This window comes from Notothenia coriiceps, unplaced genomic scaffold (genome assembly GCF_000735185.1).
Source record: "Notothenia coriiceps isolate Sejong01 unplaced genomic scaffold, NC01 NC01_scaffold00024821, whole genome shotgun sequence".
Classification (NCBI taxonomy): domain Eukaryota; kingdom Metazoa; phylum Chordata; class Actinopteri; order Perciformes; family Nototheniidae; genus Notothenia; species Notothenia coriiceps.
This window is the reverse complement of record NW_011357522.1, coordinates 181,228-201,453: the sequence shown is the minus strand read 5'-3', so window position 1 is coordinate 201,453 and position 20,226 is coordinate 181,228. Positions and strand designations below refer to the sequence as shown.

Sequence of the window (20,226 nt, the reverse complement as noted above, 5' to 3'; positions counted from 1 at the left end):
AGCCTATAAATGACCCATGGCACTGGGGATGTGTGTAAGACATGATAGACATTCCTCCACTATTGCCTTTTATGACCAGAAGGCCACATCATCACTTTACGGCTGCGTGAAACTTCCAGATTGTCAGGACCTCTCAAGCATTCAGAGAATCAATGGAGAGTTGGCAGGACTGACCTCGGTGGAATGCAATTGAATTCCCTGCTTCTCCATATTCAACAAGCAGGCCAAACATGCATGTAAATAACCCAAGCCAACTGGTGTGACACTGAAGATTTATGCAGAGAATTCATCATGCATTTGTATAATACATCTTAACTGCTATGGAAATTACACACATGGCATTTGATTTGCCACCATCTGCTTTTTTTCTTCTTCTAAGGGTTGGTGCTCAATCAGGCACAAAAACACATCAGCAGTGTCACTTTGGACAGCAGTGGCTGGGTGAGGAAAAGTCTGTTTGGAGCCTATAAAAAGCCTCGTCAGATCCAAAATACAGAGTGTCAAGGGAGGACCACCAATGTGGCAATCTCATCTCCACAGCCTAGTGAGCTGCAAAGCAATCACTCTGACTCACCTACTGTGTGTTACTCACATTCGCATGGTTGTACATGTTAGTACAGGGGGAATATGAAGGAACAAAAAGACAGCGAAGAGTGCAATAACTCCGTCACCTGAATCATCCCAGTGCAATTAGCCACCTTGTCCTCGTTAATTCACTAATTTGTGATTACGCCTTGCTCATCTATTTGTGTGAAGACATGCTACATAAACATCAATAGGATTAGGTTTCATTGATATTCACGAGTTAATGGGAGTCTGTATAAGTGTTATTTACACAACACTAAGCTGACAGATAAGGTTTCTCAGGGCTATGGCAATCAGATTCAATTTCATGACCTGTGCAATGCCAGAGGGGGAAACAGCAAGCATTGCAGCTAATATTGGATCACAGAGTTTCCTACTGCAAACATAATTGAAAAACATGATTGTTGTTCTCTCTGATAGAAAATGTTAAATGTGACCAACACTCTTCTAAGATGCAGCTGTGAATATTGATCCACAAAGCTTAGCCAAAGCGAGTATGTGTGAAATAAATAACTTAACATAAAAAGAAAAACATTTGTAAAACTCTATTGATTTTTGTCTTTCAAATGTAGAGCCGAACATGGGTGAAGGTGCACCGAGCCTCGGATAAAGTATTAGCTCAAGATGACAAAGCATGCACGATCAACCTTGCTATAACTATCGATCAGCTTTAGGAGGACAAACAAGAGCCCAAACAAAAAGATAGAGTCTCTGATCTCTTGGTATCATTATGTCCAAGGCCTTGGGAAAAGCCTACAGGTCAATACTAGAGCAGCATAGGCGCTATGGGGTAGGGCTGGCGACTTAATAAAGCAGACATATTGTGTGTGAGCAGACGGGTCGATGTGACTCCCCTCAGACGCAAAGCATTTTCACAGCAGGACAGGTTGCTGCACTGTGCAGAGTGGGCCGGAGCAGAGGTCAACCTATTCACTTCATCAGCAGCAGAAACCAAAGAACAGTGGGAGAGATGGAGTGAACACAGTGAAAGAACATATTATCAACCCAGGGGACTCTGCTTACAGACATCTGGTAGAGCTTACATCTTTGGGGGACTTTACATGAAGTTTGTGTAGAGAAGAGGAGACAAAAGCAGAAAGAGCTGACATACCATGTACATTCAAATATGTAGAGCCACACACACACACACACACACACACACACACACACACACACACACACACACACACACACACACACACACACACACACACATCTTACCTTTTCGTAATACCGCAGCTCATAGTCCAGGATGATGCCATTGGGCTGCTCTGGTTGTGGCCATGACAGTGTGAAGCTATTCATGGTGGAGCTGATCTGGTGCATGATGGGGACTATTGAGGGAGCTGTAGGACACAGAAAGAGTAATACAAAATGAATACAGGGGTTTTTCTAGGAAAATATAGTATAAGGGTAATACTGTGGTGCTGATCTTGTATATAAGATATATAAATGACGAGAACTGACACCAGATGGCACCGCGGACAGTAACAACAACGCAACGTTTCGAGCTTTGTAAAAACAAAGCTACAGTATCTATGCCATCTGACAGTCTATTTCACACGATTTTCATATCTTTGCAGTAATTGTAGCATTTTTGACGAACAGAAATATTGTTTTCTGGCATCGCTTTAAAGTTTTACGGGGAAAATCACCATTTTGGTATGAGGGCGCACGCCAAAAGTAAGAGGGTGCAGCGCCCCTGTTAGCCGGTATAAAAACCTGGAATATATTTCTTTAATAATATTGATTATTACAGATATCTCTCAACCTAAATACTTTGTAAACAAAACAGTTATAGACATATTCCCTTAGCCACAAGGGGAGAGTTATGGTTTGCATGCTGCTCATCTTTCCATTTTAATCTAATATATTAAACTCTAGAATTGCTAGCCTTTTTCAGCCATTTTAATTATTTACTTTAGAATCATAAATTGGTATACAAAGCTAGCTCTAGGACAAACAGTACCTCACATCACTTTTATAACATCTAATTATAGTAAGAACATGATCTCCACATTTTATAAATAGTGGACAACTTTAATACATATCATCCCATGTGTGTACCTTGAAGTAATCATTAACAGCCATCAGTACTCAGCACAGAATTCAAGTTTAAACAACTTTCACTCTCATCAGCACCCAGGTAGCCAGCTGAGTCAGGCTGATTAGAGCTTCATTCAGCCATATTCTGGCACTGCAGGACCAAAAATATGCCGGCTCTGGCCAAAACAAGGCTGCAATTTTTGGCAAAGAGGTGAGGGTGTGGACATGGACTGATTGTCAGCCGCAGTTAGCAGGACTCCGGCCACAAGCCTGGCGTGAGTCCAGCAACCAATTGTGGTGGATTTAGTCTGCTGTTGGGCTGAGTTATTTTGGCTACTTGGGCAGAATATAAGAGCACTCTGTGTTGCATCTAGACGGTGCAGTTATTAGGTTCCTAAGCTTTTTAAAATATAGATTTAACATTTTAATCAGTATACATCTGCTTAATCTGATTATGCAAATAAGCCACTTGTTTTTGTTATTTCAATGTCTGCATATAAGCAATTGACCAATGTACTGTAATTGTATTTTTAAAATAATTCATGCAGTTACTAATAAAAGCTTCACTAGGCTTTTTTATTACCATGATTGTGTAAGTAAAATAACCTTGTAGGCATGAATCTAACATTACATTATAATATATATTAAAAGATACATGTATTAATCATAGCATGTTCAATGTCATTCAGTTAGAAATTACCCCTTGAATGAATGTTAAAATGAAATGTTAAAACCTAACACGAACAGAGAATATTTATTTTATTTGCCCATCTAGATGTAACCTAACAACAATTATACAAAACTGTCTTTTTAAAGATATAGAGTCCAACACTAAGTAGAAATTACAGATTTAATTGCAACTCATGTCATGGTAAGCCATAAAATGACTACACAGTGGCAGTAAAATAAATAGGTTTGCATCCATTCAAATAAAAAGCAGACTTGATTATCAACAAAACAAGAACCCTACATGTATAGTATATACTATACAAATAAACTGACAGAGATACATTCCCTATGTAACAAACATCTGTTTATGCACCACATGTTATTCAGCCATTTGGAATCAAATTGTTCTAGCATTGTGATCGCTTTGGCCCAGCTGCACAGACTCCTATATCCTTCACCCCTAGTTCACCTGAATGCCCCCACATGGGCTGTTACCCAGGGACATGGCAATTTCCTGCTCATTGCAACGTGGTCTGTCCCATGCATTGCCATTCCTCCATCATCCCTTCATCGCTCCTTACATGCTGCTCAAAGATTGTGTTACTGGACATTAGGAAGAAATAATCCATAATAACAGGATACTGCTGTTTCTGTGTGTCGCTTCAAATCTTAAAATGTCAGTACAACTGCCTTTTTTTTTACTACAGGCATTATAAAGGTCTTAGTTTTAAGTACAACACCCTTTTTTTTCCTTTATTTTTTAATGGACTTTACAAGTATAAAATAAAATAAATTAACCTGAATTGAAATCAATCCTAATTTGCCATCAGAACAGGAGTCACATGTCATTGCATCGTCCACCCCCCTTTGTCTTTTTGACACAATGCCTTGCAATGTACACATTTTTTAATATCTTGTCACTGAGGCTGACCGTTGCATAGTTTAATATCTGTACTTTTTTCTTCCTTGCAGCTGATATCGAATTTGTTTGCATCAATTTGTAATGTTAAAATGTCTAATCTTGGGCAAACTGACTAGTTCCAAAATATCTCAAACAGTGCTGACTTGGACAGTAGGTGAGCAAGTTTCTAAAAATCTGCAAAGTTAAATCAATATACACTTCCAAGAGATATTTTGGTTACCTGCACATCAAGTTAAAGGTTTTGGAGGTATTTTGTCTACCCTGGTTAGCTACTGTAGGTGCCATGTTTTTTCTACAGTTTATTCCAAACAAACCACTCTTGCCGCTGGAGAATCTTGAAAAAAGCACAATTTCCTGTGTTTTGGTTATTGCACTTCAGAGATTGTTTTTATCTTTGCTCTTCCTATTGGGTTTAAGTATTCAGGGCTCTGTTGGAAAATGTGACTCCTTATACCGTACTGCACCAATCAGGGCAAAGCAACATTTGGATCACAATGAGATGCCGTTTGCACAGCTGTTTGCTTTGGTAGCCACCAGTGCTGTATCAATACAAACTGATCCAATCACTAAACACAGTCTAAAGGAGATTACAGTTGCTGAGTTTTTGAGTGTTAAACCAAGACGTTCTTCTTAATCTAGATGTGAGTTTCTGCTTGCTGTTTTCAGAGGCTTTTAGTAGAATCAGTATTAATAAATAAATCAAAAAAAGACATGATAGAGAAATGTATCAAGTTTATAATAGTGTCGCAAATTACAAATTGCTTAGCTCATATGTACAAATCAATCTCTTTACTGCCATGTAAAGATGCTCCAGAATTTACTGTATGATCACAAACTACTCCAAGGTGCTAAAATAAAGCATAATTCAGTTTCAAAGTCCAAAGATGAATCCAACCAAACGTGCTCATCAAACCAATTTGTAAACATACAAGTACGTCTGATTAAAAACCGATTCTGCGCCGTCTGCTCATAATGAGTTCAAAGCTTTGCTGTTTGTATAGAATGCAGTAACGAGTCTCCACCCATGTCTGCAGGCATAAATACAGCCCCACACAAGTCCATGCTCAACATGTTGTGCCTATCAGCCTCTTGGCTCTCGGCCTGCTCGCTGCTGAGGCCTAGTCATCGCTCCACCTGGTCTCCACTCTCCATTTGTCTGAATAACTCCTCTACTCAAAAGGCATTAAATAGCACCCTCTCTCAACTAAATGACCCTTTTCATCAGACTCGTTTTGGTAATTTCTTTCTCTTTTTACTTCACATGCATAAATACTCATGGGTTACGGAGTTCTGTAAGGAATAAAGCCCCTGACCTCTTTTATTCCACATAGTCGCCTGCTGCTGTTTTGTAGTGTTCTAAGGTTTTAATCAGATTACGTATTTCTTGATTTGAGTGTCAGAGAGTTAACTCAAATGTAACTAAATAATGAATGGGCACTGTTTATCCTGTCAGTGTGAATGGATTCTGTTACGTGTGCCTCCCTTGGCTCTCACGTCCTGCTTTCCCTCCCTCCCTCCCTCCCTCATTTCCTCTCTCCCTCTCTCTCTTACCCTCGACAGAGAGTGTGAGGGCTAAGCTTCACCTCGGTGCACTTCAGCCTCTTTGCCTCTCAGGCTGGTTCACGCTCCACTGACCAGGGCTAGGGCTGCCTGGGCCGCATTATCAATTACCGGCTACAGGCACACACTGTTCCTGACAGACCCAGGGGAGGGGCACTCTACACATAACATTCCTGCAGTGGAAAAAGTGGTTGAGAAGAGAGGTATTTCCACAGCCCCAGCCCCGACTCCTGATCCCAACTCAATTCATGCATTCAGGCGGACAGACAGAAAAACATCAATTGTTACCGTGAATAATTGTTTCTGCATGTTTTGAAGTGCTAAGTGTCTAGTGTATGACTGTGTGCTGGTGTATATAGCCTGGGTTAAGACCTCTGATTAACCACCCGGATCTCCAATCTTCTCAGCAAATCAAATAAATATGCTGTTGTGCTTATTATAGGCTTTTAACCCCATTTGAAGAAACAACCGAGCCAATCAGAGCTTCGTAGGTGGGATTTGGACATCTTCTCCCTGTGCCAGAGCAGCTCTTACTCCTCACTCAAGAAACATTTTTTAACTGACAACTTAGTTGATTATAATTTTCATGTGGTATTTGATCAACTTGTTCATTTATCCTTCTGATTGCTAGCAAAGTTTCTTTGTTGGTGACAGCAATGATATGTGAGTTACTTGTGATCGGTTGATACAAAAGTAGCCCTAGCTGACATTAAAACAATGTCAAAGTTAATTAACTTTAAAACAATGGAAATGTTATTGGATTTTTTACAAGACAAGCTATCCTCCTGGGACCCGAGGAAAAAAAGTGTCTCCCAATTTCCTTTTTTTTGTGATTTCCTACCTATTTAGGGTTAAAAAAACATCTTGCAATTTAGACTTATTTTATTTTTAAATGTTACAGTATGTCCACTGTAGAGGACGTCGGGACCATATTAGTTTGAAAAGACAGCCAAAATTAACAGATAGACTATGTAACGTATTGTGGTTATAGAGTGATATTAATACAATAATACATTCACCTTTATTTAAAACATGAATAAGTAATTGATCTGAACATTGCTGTTTATTTGGTCACTAAAAAACTAGTTTGGTTTTTGGTGAATCTTTCCAGATCTTCAAAGACTTTGGAGTCAATGTAGTGGGAAAAATACCTCATTGACTCCAGTCGGCCCGGGCTTTAGGGTCATCTTGACTAGTTTTATGGATGTGGTCTCCATTTGACCATGCTCATAGAAACAAAGCTGGCATTCCTGAGGCAATTCTCATTTTTCATGGCTCCACTTAAAATAAAAACAACAATAAGACATACGTGCTACTCTTGGCCCACAGAGGGCCATGTCTTTCCAGCTCGTCCCTATCTGTCTCTCTGTCTGTATCTGTGCGCTCATGGAGCCTCCTGCATCTTTCCTCCCCTTCTTCTTGACCCTCTTCTATCCCAGGTGTGAAATCCTCATCTCTCTCATCATCCTCATCTCTAAATCTGAATCTCCCTTAACTATCTGGTACAGAAAATGTCTGCTTCAGTTCCGTCTCCTGGGTCATTAAGTCCATGAAGATGGTCCTAACGTCCACTAGAATGGACATTTATAAAAGGGCTTGTTATTTGAAAACTTGAATTATTTAATTGCTTTCAGAACTAATTCTAGTTCCTCACATGTTAATAAACAAGAACATGTATGATTTTCATGGTAACAATTACAATTATTCAACAATATTTGACTTCTCCTCCTGCTTCTATAACATGTTGTTTTTGGTATGCCAGCCATTTTGGATGAAAAGAAAGAGGAACTTCCCAGCATGCAATTTCAACCAATGACATATCACTGGAAAGACCAGGATGTCCTCTGTACAGTACATCAGGGATTGATAGAGTAGCTCAAACGAGTAAAAGGAGATGCATGTTAACAAAATGTCCACTACAGTCATTTTCAATGGGCTGGATCCCAGGAGGCTATTGTTAGCTCTAAATATCTTGTTATAGAACTTACAATTCTCCAACAAAAAATCTCACTGCATTCCCCTAAGAAAAATAAACTTTTCTCACTGCCATGTCCCACTGGACAGACAGTGAACGTGTTTTGGAGAAGACAAGCAAGAGAAAGGGATAAAGAGTGTGTATGTGTATGTGCATGTATGTGTGTCTGTGTCCTAGTAGCCTATGTGTGAAGAGCCTGTCAGAGACAATGTGTTGTGCCTGTATGAGGTTGAGGTTCAGCCCAATGAAGCACCGCTGTCCCCTCCAACAGCGTCCCCCACTGTCACCGTGGGACGATGATGCCGACAGTGATTGGTGACTGTGTCCTGCACTCTTCTTTCCTCCCTCCATCCCTCCCACCCCTTGCTCCTGTGCTCCACTTTTATCTGGCCCAACTTGCTGCCCCTGGCTTTTAATGCAGAGCTTGGCTCACCATTAATCAAAGTCAAAGCCTCCCAGTGTCTGGCTGAGACAGAGAGAAATTGAGAGGAAAGGGGAGAGAGAGGGGGAGAGAGAAAAGTTGAGAGAGAGTTTGATAGAAAGGGATGAAAGAATAAAAAGCATGCTTTACCTTTGTACGATTAATCTACTTTGGAATACAGATGCATTGGAGCATCATTTTACAAATCTGGCACAGACCCCGAGCTTCTGTTTTCAATATTGTTACTGAAGTGTGCAGTCACCATAATTCATATGGTATGGTGAGGGGAAGGCATATCAAATGTGCTGTTCTGATCTCAAAAAAGGATTTGATCTAGTAATGTATTAACCATGATTACTTTTCTTTGGACCTTAAACACATTTTCCTCAACACTACAACTGTTGTAAAGTATAAGGAATAACAAATTAAGCTTGTCTTTTAATAGTACGTAAATATGATTTGTAATAACAATTTTAGTATTATAAGTTCTCCCCGGAAATCAGCATGCTTGTTTAACATCTCCCCCTCTCTCTCTCTCCTTTCACCTTGTTTCTCATTCTGGGATTCCTGGGAAAGACTGATTGCAGATAGGCGTCTGTGCTTCTCCAGCAGCACAACTTTCATATCTGAATTCCCAGCTGGCAGTTCCTGCTCTGCTTCAGTACCTCTCATTGAAATGATTGGACAGAAAGTTGCACTTTAATTGGTCAGCTGATATTTTAGCAAAGTCCCATACGACTGTGCACACATACATACATATGGCCACATACAGAACCACCCATACAAGCAGAGTTGTTCTCTCTCGATGGTGCACTTGCAGTCTTTTCTTTAAGATGCTGGCACACAATTGAACCATGCTGCCTCCTAAAAGGGGCTCAGTGTCTCAGATGAGGAGAGCAGCCTATAGTCATTTGATGTGCCTCTGTCAAAGGTATAGATTTAACTACCACCCTCCCTATTAGCATGGGCTCAGACGGCCAAGCCAGCCATGACTACATAGTAATGGGGCTCTCTCAAACATCATAAAGAGGGATCAGTTCAGCATCATGGATTTCTGTCAAGGAACCATGGTTGGAATTATTTTGGAAATCACATTATACATAGAGGATTCTGAACAGAACTCTACTGTATGTATAAAAGTAAGACGGAAAGAAAAACCTGTGCACTGCATTGAGCCTACATCCTCACAAACACACTGACTTCCTAGAATTACTTCAAAAACTGTATTAAGACATCAGAATTGACGAGGAAGCCCAGCAGCATTCAAGCCCCCAATTTTCTTTTTGCCTGAAGCTAATACCTCTCGTTCAGGGTCCAGGGAGAGGATCAACATTTATGAGAACAGGCATCAAATGAAATAAAAATGGCACCCAGAGAGAGCCCGAAGAACCGTCTAAGATGATGTAATCTTTTGACACTGTAGCTCTGATGCATAGAAAAAACAATGAGGGGGAAGGAACAAGGAAAAAGGCAACAACAAGAAAAAACTAAAGGAGAGCCTCTGTAAGGCTTTAAACTGTACACACTTAATGAGTAGTGTCTTGAACACGCACAACGTACATGTTGCCTAACACTGTCTGATTTTGGAAATCCAACAAGCACAGACCTCTTTAATTCATCTGGTTGTTTGCATTTCAGTCCAGCCCATAACATCTTAGTTTCTTAAATGCAACCCACCCAGTCTGCCCATAGAAGGAAGAGCATAGCGTTGTTTGCATTTCTGTGGGAATAGCTCTCAAAACAGAGCAGTGGAGGAGGATTGTTTCTAGATATACATGGAATTCTGTGGTCTAAAAGACTGTTGGCACATAATCTAGGTCAAGAGGTTGTCCCAGTAAGATCAAAGAACTCTTGAGCATCAGGCATCCGTTTAAAAAGATAGCACCATTCATTAGATTTATGATCTGTTTCACAATGATTGTTTATCAAACCACCCACACATAACAGAGGAGTTGTAATATGTGTGAAGGTTGAGAAAATACCCTCCTCCTATGAAACAGTGTCAAGGATGGATTGCATAAAAAAACAAGTCTGTCAAGTCTGCAGTTTTCCTCACAAGTACTATTATTGCCCTCAACTTGAGTACCATATATTTATCTTTCTGGTAATCTAGCAATTTCATAAATCCACGAGAAGTGGAGAGTGTCCTTCCCCTAAAATCGACCACACTCTTTCTCAATGAGAAATAAAATGGCTACTTTTCAATAGCTATCATAGATAAATATGACTAACTTCAGGCCTGGTGTGATTCATAGCATAAGAGGGGGATGTATATAACCTTTCTATGTCTATATATGTGTGTGTGTGTGTGTGTGTGTGTGTGTGTGTGTGTGTGTGTGTGTGTGTGTGTGTGTGTGTGTGTGTGTGTGTGTTGGAGAGCATAAGCTGTGAATGAACTCCTAAATCACACTATTGATCAGTCCTTCCTCACAGACACACGCTGGGATCGAGGGCAGTTAAATGGCCTCCTTGGTGATTTACACTAAATCCCTTCAACTCCCTCCCAACCTCCATTACTCCCTCCTCTCCTCATCGTCCACTTTCCTCCTCTCACCTTTGTCTCCTTATGGCTCACATCATAACTCCTCTAACTACTTCTGCCTTTCTATTTTCTAGGTGGTCTCTTGGTTTTCCTTAATCTTACAACAGTCCACACTAAAGCCATTTCAAGTTGAAAAGGCAAAGACACCATTGAGACAAGCACAAACTTTTCTTTCCTGAGTAATCTCACTTAAAGGACCACTTCACCTATCTGTTTTTTTGTAGTTTGAACTTCAGTTCAAGAATGGTAATAATATACAATTAATCTTGTCAACAGTCTACATCTCATGGGAGGGCTCTATCCATCCACTAAATCCAATACCTGATTATGTGGTTTGAGCTGAGTAGAAGCAAGAACTATTTATTTTGGAGTGGTGGATACACATTTTGATTGGGTTCTTTGATCACAGATGTTATTGATAGCTAAAATGTGATGGGTGTAAAGTAAGATAAATAAGAGGGTGTGCTGAATTATTATAATTTGCTGAGAAATAACTTCTCTCAAACCTTTTTAACAGTTGTGCTGAGAATAACAGCAAATAACAAAAAATGATGAGCACACCTTTAACTGTGCCACATTTATCTGGCAATAAATTCCACATTTAAATCTATTAAACAAATGAAAACTGATCATACAATGTATTTTTATGTTTTTTCCAAATGTGAGCTTTTATGTCAACTTCCATGGCATGGCCTACTTAATTAAACAGCTTTTGAATCAGTAGCTTTCCAGATCTTTCATATCTGGGCACCTGTCTATTCCCAGATGCGCATTAACATTGTCCGTGTCCCATAAACAAAGAAATCTGTCTATGATACTGCCAGCCCTGGCTCCGGCATAGAGAGAACATCATGTGTGATTAGGGTTGTGCATTGTTCATCTGTTTAGTACAAACAGTGCCATCCTTTGCTGTTGTCTCACAGCTAAGTTCTAAAGTGGTAAATCTGATGCTGAAGAAATCAAGTACATTTCTAAATTGTTTTTTATAATGCTGCTTTAATAATAGGATTAAGAAAATGTCTTCCTATCCATACAGTAAGGGCACCAACACCCTGGATAACAGTGCCTTTGTATTCATTTGGATTACAGTTGTCTGTTTTTCACATTAAAATCCATTTTCAACCATTTTAGTTCATTGGGTAGGATTGGTGTGATGATCCTGCTGTATGGATGATGACTTGTATTGTATCTAATCTCCACGGTACTTCGGGCTCAGAATATAAACACATCTCCTATTCCTACTTCATTTACATGGAACTTGCGTGTTGTTACACCACCGCTCACAACCTTGCATCATGTGTGAGCACAAACATACAAAGGGAAAGGACAAGATTTCCAAAAGTGGAAACGTGTACAACCAATAAAAAAGCCTTCCACATTTTAAAGAGTGTCTCTGCTTTTGGTTTTTTGAAGTGCATTATTACCACATTTCCCTGCTGCATCCTCGTGCCTCTGCAGTGGCCAACCGAGGAAACCACCTGCCGAAACTAGGAACAGTGCAATTACATGGCCACAAAGGGCCATATAGGGCCTAGCAGATTACTGGCAGACACCTCATTACTGCAGCAAACTTCAACAATAGGCCTGGGCATTGCTTCTTCTACATCCATCTGTCAAGTGTGCTATTAGCCTGTCAAATGGGGACAGTCAGCCCCATTAGGCCACCCTGATAATCAGACCTATTTACTCTCTCATTTTCCTCTCCTTCAATGTCACAGTCTAGCGGTCTGGTCAAAAAAAGTGATTCCTTTCTCCATCCAGCCCTGTCTTCCCTCCCACCTCTCCCCTGACTGATTCCCAGACAAAGACAAGTTCAGTTGGTGCGTACATTTTTTGAGAGTCATTGTAATCAAATATGGTAAGCCCTCAACCAACTGGGCCAAATTGTATTTCTAAATGTACTACTATACGAATGGGACCTGGATACAGCAATCTTTTTCAATGGTCTTTGAGATAAATATGAAATTAGTTCACTCTATACTGACATAAGGTATTTCATCAGTGAAGCTGACCAGAAAATACAAAAAATGTTTCTAAGCTGACAAACATGTAACTCATTCCTAGGGATGGGTATCGTTAGGATTTTATCAATACCGATACCGATACTGCTTATCGATACCGGTATTTTTCAATACTCTTATCGATACTTTTCAATAATTTGGTGCTCAAAATTATAGACATGATTACAAGATGTGAATATTAAACAACAGTCATTTTATTGTAATTTATATGTATTTATTATTTAATGTAACTTTTTCAATGTCATACCAAGCAGGTATGAGTGTGTTTGACAGTGTGTCTCTAGAAGGGGGGCGGTAATTAGGGGCAGTTCATAAATCCATGTAAACATGACCATTATTCAGTTAAAACGAGACGCTGCGTGCGCACCTCCTAAACCGGAAGCTCATTACATCATTACAATCCGTTTATTGCGTTATTATTATTTATAATTGTAATGATGGATTATCAGTAATCATTTTAAAGTTACACAGAGACATTGGATTAACCGTTTGTATGCCCTTGAACACAACTTTTGATCGCAAAACAGCAACGGTAAGACTTAATTATCATCATGGCTACGTAAAGTGAAGTTGTTTTCTTGCTATTTCCTGGTTGCTAGTTCAGTGAGTTGTGTGTTACGGCTGATGGAACATTACCAATGGGAATTTTGTGGAATCTGCGAGCTTTCATGGCGATATGTCGTTTGTGCAGAGGACTGTTAGCATGGCGTGAGAAAAGATTGATTTTGCCAGAACTTATAATGGGCTAAGTAGCTGTAGCACCGTGTAGCCCGTAGCATGGTTTCGCTAATGTTGATTTAGATCTTGGTGTTGGACTTCTGTTCCGTGTAGGTTAAATGCCAGGCCGCGCCCTCCCTACAGGCAGATCACGCAGACTGCGTGGGGGCCCTTACCTTGCGGAGGAGCCTCAAATGAGGCTCCCTAGCTCCAGCCCCCCCCCCAATAACAAACGTACAATACGATTACATACTTACATGTCACTTGTAGCAGCTAATTCTATGCCAAACGGAACTTACATACTCATACTGTGGACATCACCCACAGGAGGCAATTTCGGGTGAAAGGGTTCAGGGACAGCAACGACATGCTGAGCTAAAGTGGGGTTCGAGCCCTGATCCGAACCAACAATGCACAACCCACTACGATGCGCATCAATGGCAAAGATATTGCAGATGTAGCTAAGATTTATTTACAAAACAATCGCACACTTGGCTCTGCCTAATTTCATCTTATAGATCACCTTGACAATCTTATTGATGTTATATCCTGATTCTTAAAAGGACCACAGGACCAGGCACAATAAGAGTGGCGAGTCACGCCCATCTACTTCCGGTCCATCGAGAACCTTATTTCGGAAAAAATAATGATATGAAGTCCAATGGAGAGAGAAAAGAATATCTTCAGATCCGTTGAATGTTTGTGCCATGAATTACGAATATGATGTTTGTCAATCTTTAAACAATTATTTCCATGTCAAAAAAAGTCACAGATGAAAACGATGTAAGATATAACCAATAATGAATAAATAATAAATAAAATAATAATCTACAACTTGGGTCAAATATAAAAGTCAGCCGATTAGTGTTGATACTACAGGAGGACGTATTGTGTGAAGAGAAATTGAAGATTGTTGTTTATATGTTTAGATGTTGCTGATATATTTATGATCCACGTCACGTATTCAGTTTCAGCGGCATTTCATCCAGTTTGTCTTGAAGTCTTCTAATCAGGGCTCTATAAATAAATAACTAAGGCAGATGTGTAATATTTAATGCAGCCGAACCGTTTATTACAATGCCGTTATGTGATAACTTCCAAAGAGAAAAGCAAGTACACTCGGATTAAAGTATTATATATTTTTCTTTTAAATGTTTTTGGATTTCATATCGCATAAACACCATATCCCAGCGTGCATTGCGGCTAAAACATCCAATAAAGCTGAGGATCTTGGGTAATCAGTTCAGTGGGTGTGTATTGCCTACGTCTGTTTCCGGTGACTTTATTTTGAAATTCAGTTCCTGACGGACGGCAAAAAAGCCAGATATTATAGAATCAAACAAATAAATAAAAACAAGGATAATTGTGTTTTATTGTTGAGTAAATAACAGTGTGCTATTTAGAAAATAATAACACAGAAGAAAAAAAAGATTTAAAAAAATACAGATTTCGGTATTCTGAGGTTCTGATACCGTCCAATCGGCTACCGGTACTGACTTAGTTCTCGATACCCATCCCTACTCTTTCCTTATGGGAACCTTGCCAGTATAAACTTTAACCAACAATATGTTTTGCCCCACTGTGACTACACTTCATATCGGTTATTGGGTCCCAAAAAGCTTACGCTGTGAGTTTCAGGGTCGGCTTCATCCACAGAAACACAGAAAAATGAGAGCCTCATTTAAATGTTTCACTTGGTCAATACTTTTCCCTTGATGAGGTGCTTCTGTGTGTAAGTCAAAGATCTACAAAGGCATGAAGAACTGAGAGGACCGGAAAAAACAATATCCTCGACCTGTCATTTCCATTGGCTGGGCTCAGGTCCCATCACAGGAACAGTTAGAGGCGAAGCACACACAATTATACAGAGAGAAAGACAGGGAGGAAGGTCATTTTTATTGGCTTGGCTCATATCCATCACAGGCAAAGTCAATGTGCAGACACATGCACACAAACCCAGCTGTCTCTGTATCTATCTTGGTTCAGTCTCCTTCGGTCTGACATTAAAGTATTGAACAGAGTTTCATCTGGATGACTGTTATACAACACTAAAGGTGAAACATGTACTTCAACGTGTCTATTGTCATGAGCATTGCAACGAAGACATTATCGCTTTGAGGATCATGGCAAATTCTTGATGTAACTCAAAGGGATATAATTAAGTTGGATGTATTCTCTTGTTGTTTTGTGTTAATTCAAAAAGCTGTGTTGTTGTATAAATATAAGGATTAACAGACAGGTTCCAACTTGGGTGTAGGCTCCTGTGAAGAGAGAAGTACTGACTTGCTGTGTGGCATTGCTCTTAACACAAAGTCTCATTAAACAAAGACCAAAGAAAGACAACAGAGAGATGCGTCAGTCTGTGAAGCAACCAGGTGTGAACTAAAAAATGAGGTTTCATAAATGACTTTTGTTATTTTTGGAAATATTATTACCTTTAGCAATGTTAAAAAGCAAGTATCGCTGGAATTCCCTGAGAGAAATACAAATTCTGTCTTTTTCCATCAAAGGATTTGATGTGTAAATAAACTACAAAAGAAAGAGGGATGGTGCAGTGAATTGTACTTGACCTCCAACAAAATGTAACATGCTGTGTCTTGAGTCTGAGCTTCAATTCCTCCATCGTGTCTTTAGAACGGAAAGCCATTACTTTGATTCAGGGAGGAAGGTCTAAAAAGAGAGCATGAATGTATAACTTGCACTAAACCAACTGGCCTCATGCTCCAAGCGTTAAAGTCATTATTCACGCTGGAGCAACGTGAAATATAAGCAGCCCTGAAGTCAGCTACCATTATGCAGCGAATAAGACTGACTGCAAATTGTGTTAGATGGTGATATTTTTAAATGAGAGTATCTGCATTTAATTATAATGATAGTATAATTTGTCATTTCAGAACTATAAACTAAAATAAAGCACTTGTTTGAGTTAATAACGCTAAATGATGATGATATTGCAAATGGTAAATAATAGTCATCGTGATCATCATTAGGCCAAAACCACACCTAGCTGTAGCAGCCACTTACCAGCCTGGTTGGTGGTGATGTCTATGGAAACATGCTGGGCAGGGTACGGGCTCTTATTGCTGACTCCATTCACAGCCTGTATCTCAAAGCTGTAGAGGGTGTGAGCCAGCAGGTTGCTGATGAACACCCTGGTGTCAGTCAGACCCAGCTGTCGAGGGACGAAGTCCACATTGTCGTCGCAGTGGGAGCAAGAGCGCCGGTCGGCCCGGCACTTCTTGCACACTATGTTGTAGACGACGTCTTCACGGCCGCCCGTCTCCCTGGGAGAATGCCACTCCAGGATTACAGAGGTTTCGTTCACAATGGAGATCACATTCCTTGGGCTTGACGGGACACCTGTAGACAGACAGCCAACAGATGTACGCCAATTGAGTGTGTACCTTAACATCTAGAACCAATTCATATCAGAACGGTTGTGATCCTTGAAGCACATTGCTTATCAAGAACAATTGTTTCATTAATCTCCTTACTGTTAGGTCAATTCAGCCAATTTACAAACCCGTAATACTTAAGTTGTCAAAGACTTTTTCTCTATCTTCAGCACAATTTGAATGCTAATTTATTCGAATCACACCTAGAGAGATCATACAGCGAAACATTTGTGTCTATCAAACATTGGTTATTTAGCAAAATGCAGTGTTGCATGGAGTATTCTTATCCAAGTGTCTCTGGAAATTCACGCTCCCATTCCCTCCCTCATAGCCTGCAGCTGGAGCAGAAGCTCAAAGACGATATTAAGAAAAAATCAAGAAAATATAAAACCATTGTCTTGCTTGAGTAGTGGCTTGATATTGGGGTGCAAACAAGTGGCTTGTTCAGCTCCCCCTAATTGAAGTACAATAAGTTTAAAGTGTCTGCTGCTCAGAGGCAGCTCTTTCTTCTCAGATACCAGACTCTGCCGATAAAGCAGAAGCTTGGCAAAACCCTTAGTCAGTGCTGCTCAGGTTAAGTGAGGCTGCCCTGCAGAGCTGATCTGGTACCAATTTATCCTCCATAAAGCCTGACCTTTATCATTAAAAGAGGAGTTGAACTGACCTACTTCTAAATCTATGACTACTGTGAAACAAATATCCGCTCAGTTCTCCAAAACCTTTTAAGAACTACTCAGCTTCCCTCGTCTCTTTTCGCACTTTATAAAAATATGACAGCAAGCACACATATAGATTTTGAAGAATATTATGAAACAACACTCCCATTTCTCTGAGCTAAGGGCAGACATTTACTTCAGTCAACACAGACACAATTAATCATTGTTGCAGCAGAACCACGTGGGACAGCCCTAGGAAGCTGGGACAAAGCGGCAGTACACACGAGGGGTGAGGGAACGGCACTGGTACTGCTGCAACCTCAGCTCAGTGCTTCAACAACAGAGAGGTCAGTGACAGGAAGGGTGTGACCTCCACAGTGTGATTATTATGGTCTGGCTGAAAGGATAGCTAGTGCTCCAGAATCATGGTCAGATGACACATCATTTGGTCCTTGGTTGCTACCAGATGTCCATGGATTGAAAAGACAAAGAAAAAAAGGGTGTGTGCCGGTAGGAACAGGTCATATTAGAGAATTGGCAGCATTTTAGCTTCTCCCCTTGGGGAATGCACAATAGAGACTTCATATGTTACTCACGCCACTTGTATCCTCTGTATAATCCATCACACACATGCACTAGACTCCAAAGTTGCTTCGTAGGGAAAAGAAATGCACATCTGCTCAAGTGGAAAATGCATGCGACACAAACACACACAGAGGTCCTATCTGTTTCTGTGTATTCATGCCTGCACTGTCTGCATCAATGTATTCTTACAGTGATAGAAGACATTTTATTTGCGCCTGGCTGAGGTGTGAACAAGGTGTTACAGCCCTTCGTCCCAATTACAAGCTTCACATATGCAGGGATGGCACAATAAATTAGATGTGACGGCCACTTAACCAGTGATTTGCAGACTGCAGACTTTGGCTGTTTTAATTGGCCATAGGATTAATCTGTTGGGAACGTTACTTACAGGCACTCAGCATGTGTTCATTTAGTCTTGCCAGTCAGATTTAGTTGTGCTCACATACACGTTGCTTTCACTTATGTTTAAAGGAGCAGAACAGCACCTCCAAGCAGCTCCAAGGGCTCCATTTTAACTGTGCAATCACAACAGCCAGTGCTAAGTGTCAGGTCATGTGTGCAAGGGCAATGAGGACGGCAAAGTAATGATAAGCGTTGTATTATACCCTATTTAGTAGCTGTGTCAATCGCAGAACTTAGACAATAATAGCTATTTAAATGAAGTTACGATGGTTGTCGAAAAAGCACATAAGGCAGAAATACATGTTAATATGCAAGTAGTGAGCCATATGATTCAAGCTTTTAGGACTGAAATGGCTTGAATGTAAATGTTTTCAAATGTTGTTACTGCTTTTAGTAACCGTGAATGTACTCAATTAGATTTGCTTGGGTTGACATGCAAGTCCTTTCTTGGGAGAAAAAAAAGTTTTTACGAAAAGAGTCAAGTAAAAATCTTTGTAACAATACCCCATAATAATCCACTTTACGTGACAATCTAGAGAAAGTTATTTTAAAAAGAAACGTTGATCATATTAACTGTCACTGAGCCGTAAAGATATTTTGATCTACCATCCTCCTTCCTTTATCACTCTACAGCTGTGTGGGGCATGAACATCCCAAGCAAATGTAAAAGGTACAAGCAAGTATATCGCTTGCACCCCTCTCTCTGAACAAGAAAAGACCAAAAGAGAGAGATGGATCACTTTTTAATTAAAATGTTCTGTAAAAGTGTGAGGAAGCTTAAAGGTACCAGCTGGGCTTTAAAAGCCTCAACCCAGTTTTCCCTTTTCGGCTGCTAATATAAAGAGTGTCCCAGTGCCTGAAATAAACACTTCTGCACATTGTGTACTTATCTACCCTTTGAATGGTCTGAGACCGGAGCTTCTCTTCTTTCAAACGGCTTGTTTTTATGATGTGAAACAGGTCTCGAGGGATCAACAGAAGGTCCCTGTGTGGAGATACTGATCACAGCCAGAGGAGCTAGGAAAAAATAAAGAAGGGCCGTGTGGGCTGGTTAGACGTGAAATAAAACATGTTATAACGACTAATATTGTCTGGCTGAGAGACTGAGGGGGTCAATGATAGACTTTTAGTGTTATGGTACCATGCAGTGCAGTTTTGTAGATTTGGGTGCATCCACATGACTTGTCTCAGGACACGCAACATGAATATGGGGAAGCTTCTCTGACTAAAATAATAAATAACTGTGATTCCAACTTTCAATCACTGCACCCAAAGCTTTAGATGTGATCGATAGACATTTGTGTGCATGCATGTCTGAAATGTTTTCCAAGCAAGCCCAGGGATTAGAGTAGGCTAAACAATTACCTTGACTTATCTCCATTTGCTATTTACTGACAGGAAACTGGCAAGTCGGCGGCTTGGGAGGAACCCTCAACTGACTCCAGAACTGACAACTTAGTTCATGTGGAAAAAAAACACTTGGATAATAGGACAGAATATTTATGCTCTTTGACGGCTCCCTCCTCTGTCTCTTTGAAACCAGAACAGGGAGAGAAGAGAGACAGTAAATAGGAGAGTAAAGAAGAACACAATCTAAATGGACTCCAGAGGAAAATAGAAAAATAGATAACCCTGTCCTTTCAGTCAGGAATTTTGATGGGTTTGTTTGTTTTTACGAGGCGCAGACAGTGTTTGACAGGGCTCAAGGGGGTTTTCAGGGGCCGGGCCAG

The 20,226-nt window shown here is 40.2% G+C and overlaps 1 protein-coding gene across 3 annotated transcripts in view; it reads right to left on the bottom strand.

The window, feature by feature from the left end:
• Positions 1-1,472: 1,472 nt before the first annotated feature.
• Positions 1,473-20,226, bottom strand: part of LOC104955767 (ephrin type-B receptor 1-like) — a 105,903-nt gene continuing 87,149 nt past the window's right edge. Inside the window, exons 5-7 of one of the 3 annotated variants that reach the window (XM_010783156.1) lie at positions 16,483-16,818; positions 1,807-1,931; positions 1,479-1,518 (exon numbers count right to left, since the gene is read on the bottom strand). In XM_010783156.1, the coding sequence (XP_010781458.1) occupies positions 1,516-1,518; positions 1,807-1,931; positions 16,483-16,818 (464 nt within the window). In that variant the 3' untranslated portion in view covers positions 1,479-1,515. Of the gene's footprint in view, positions 1,519-1,806; positions 1,932-16,482; positions 16,819-20,226 lie in introns of all 3 variants that reach the window. The other 2 variants (XM_010783158.1, XM_010783159.1) reach the window with 2 other exon arrangements.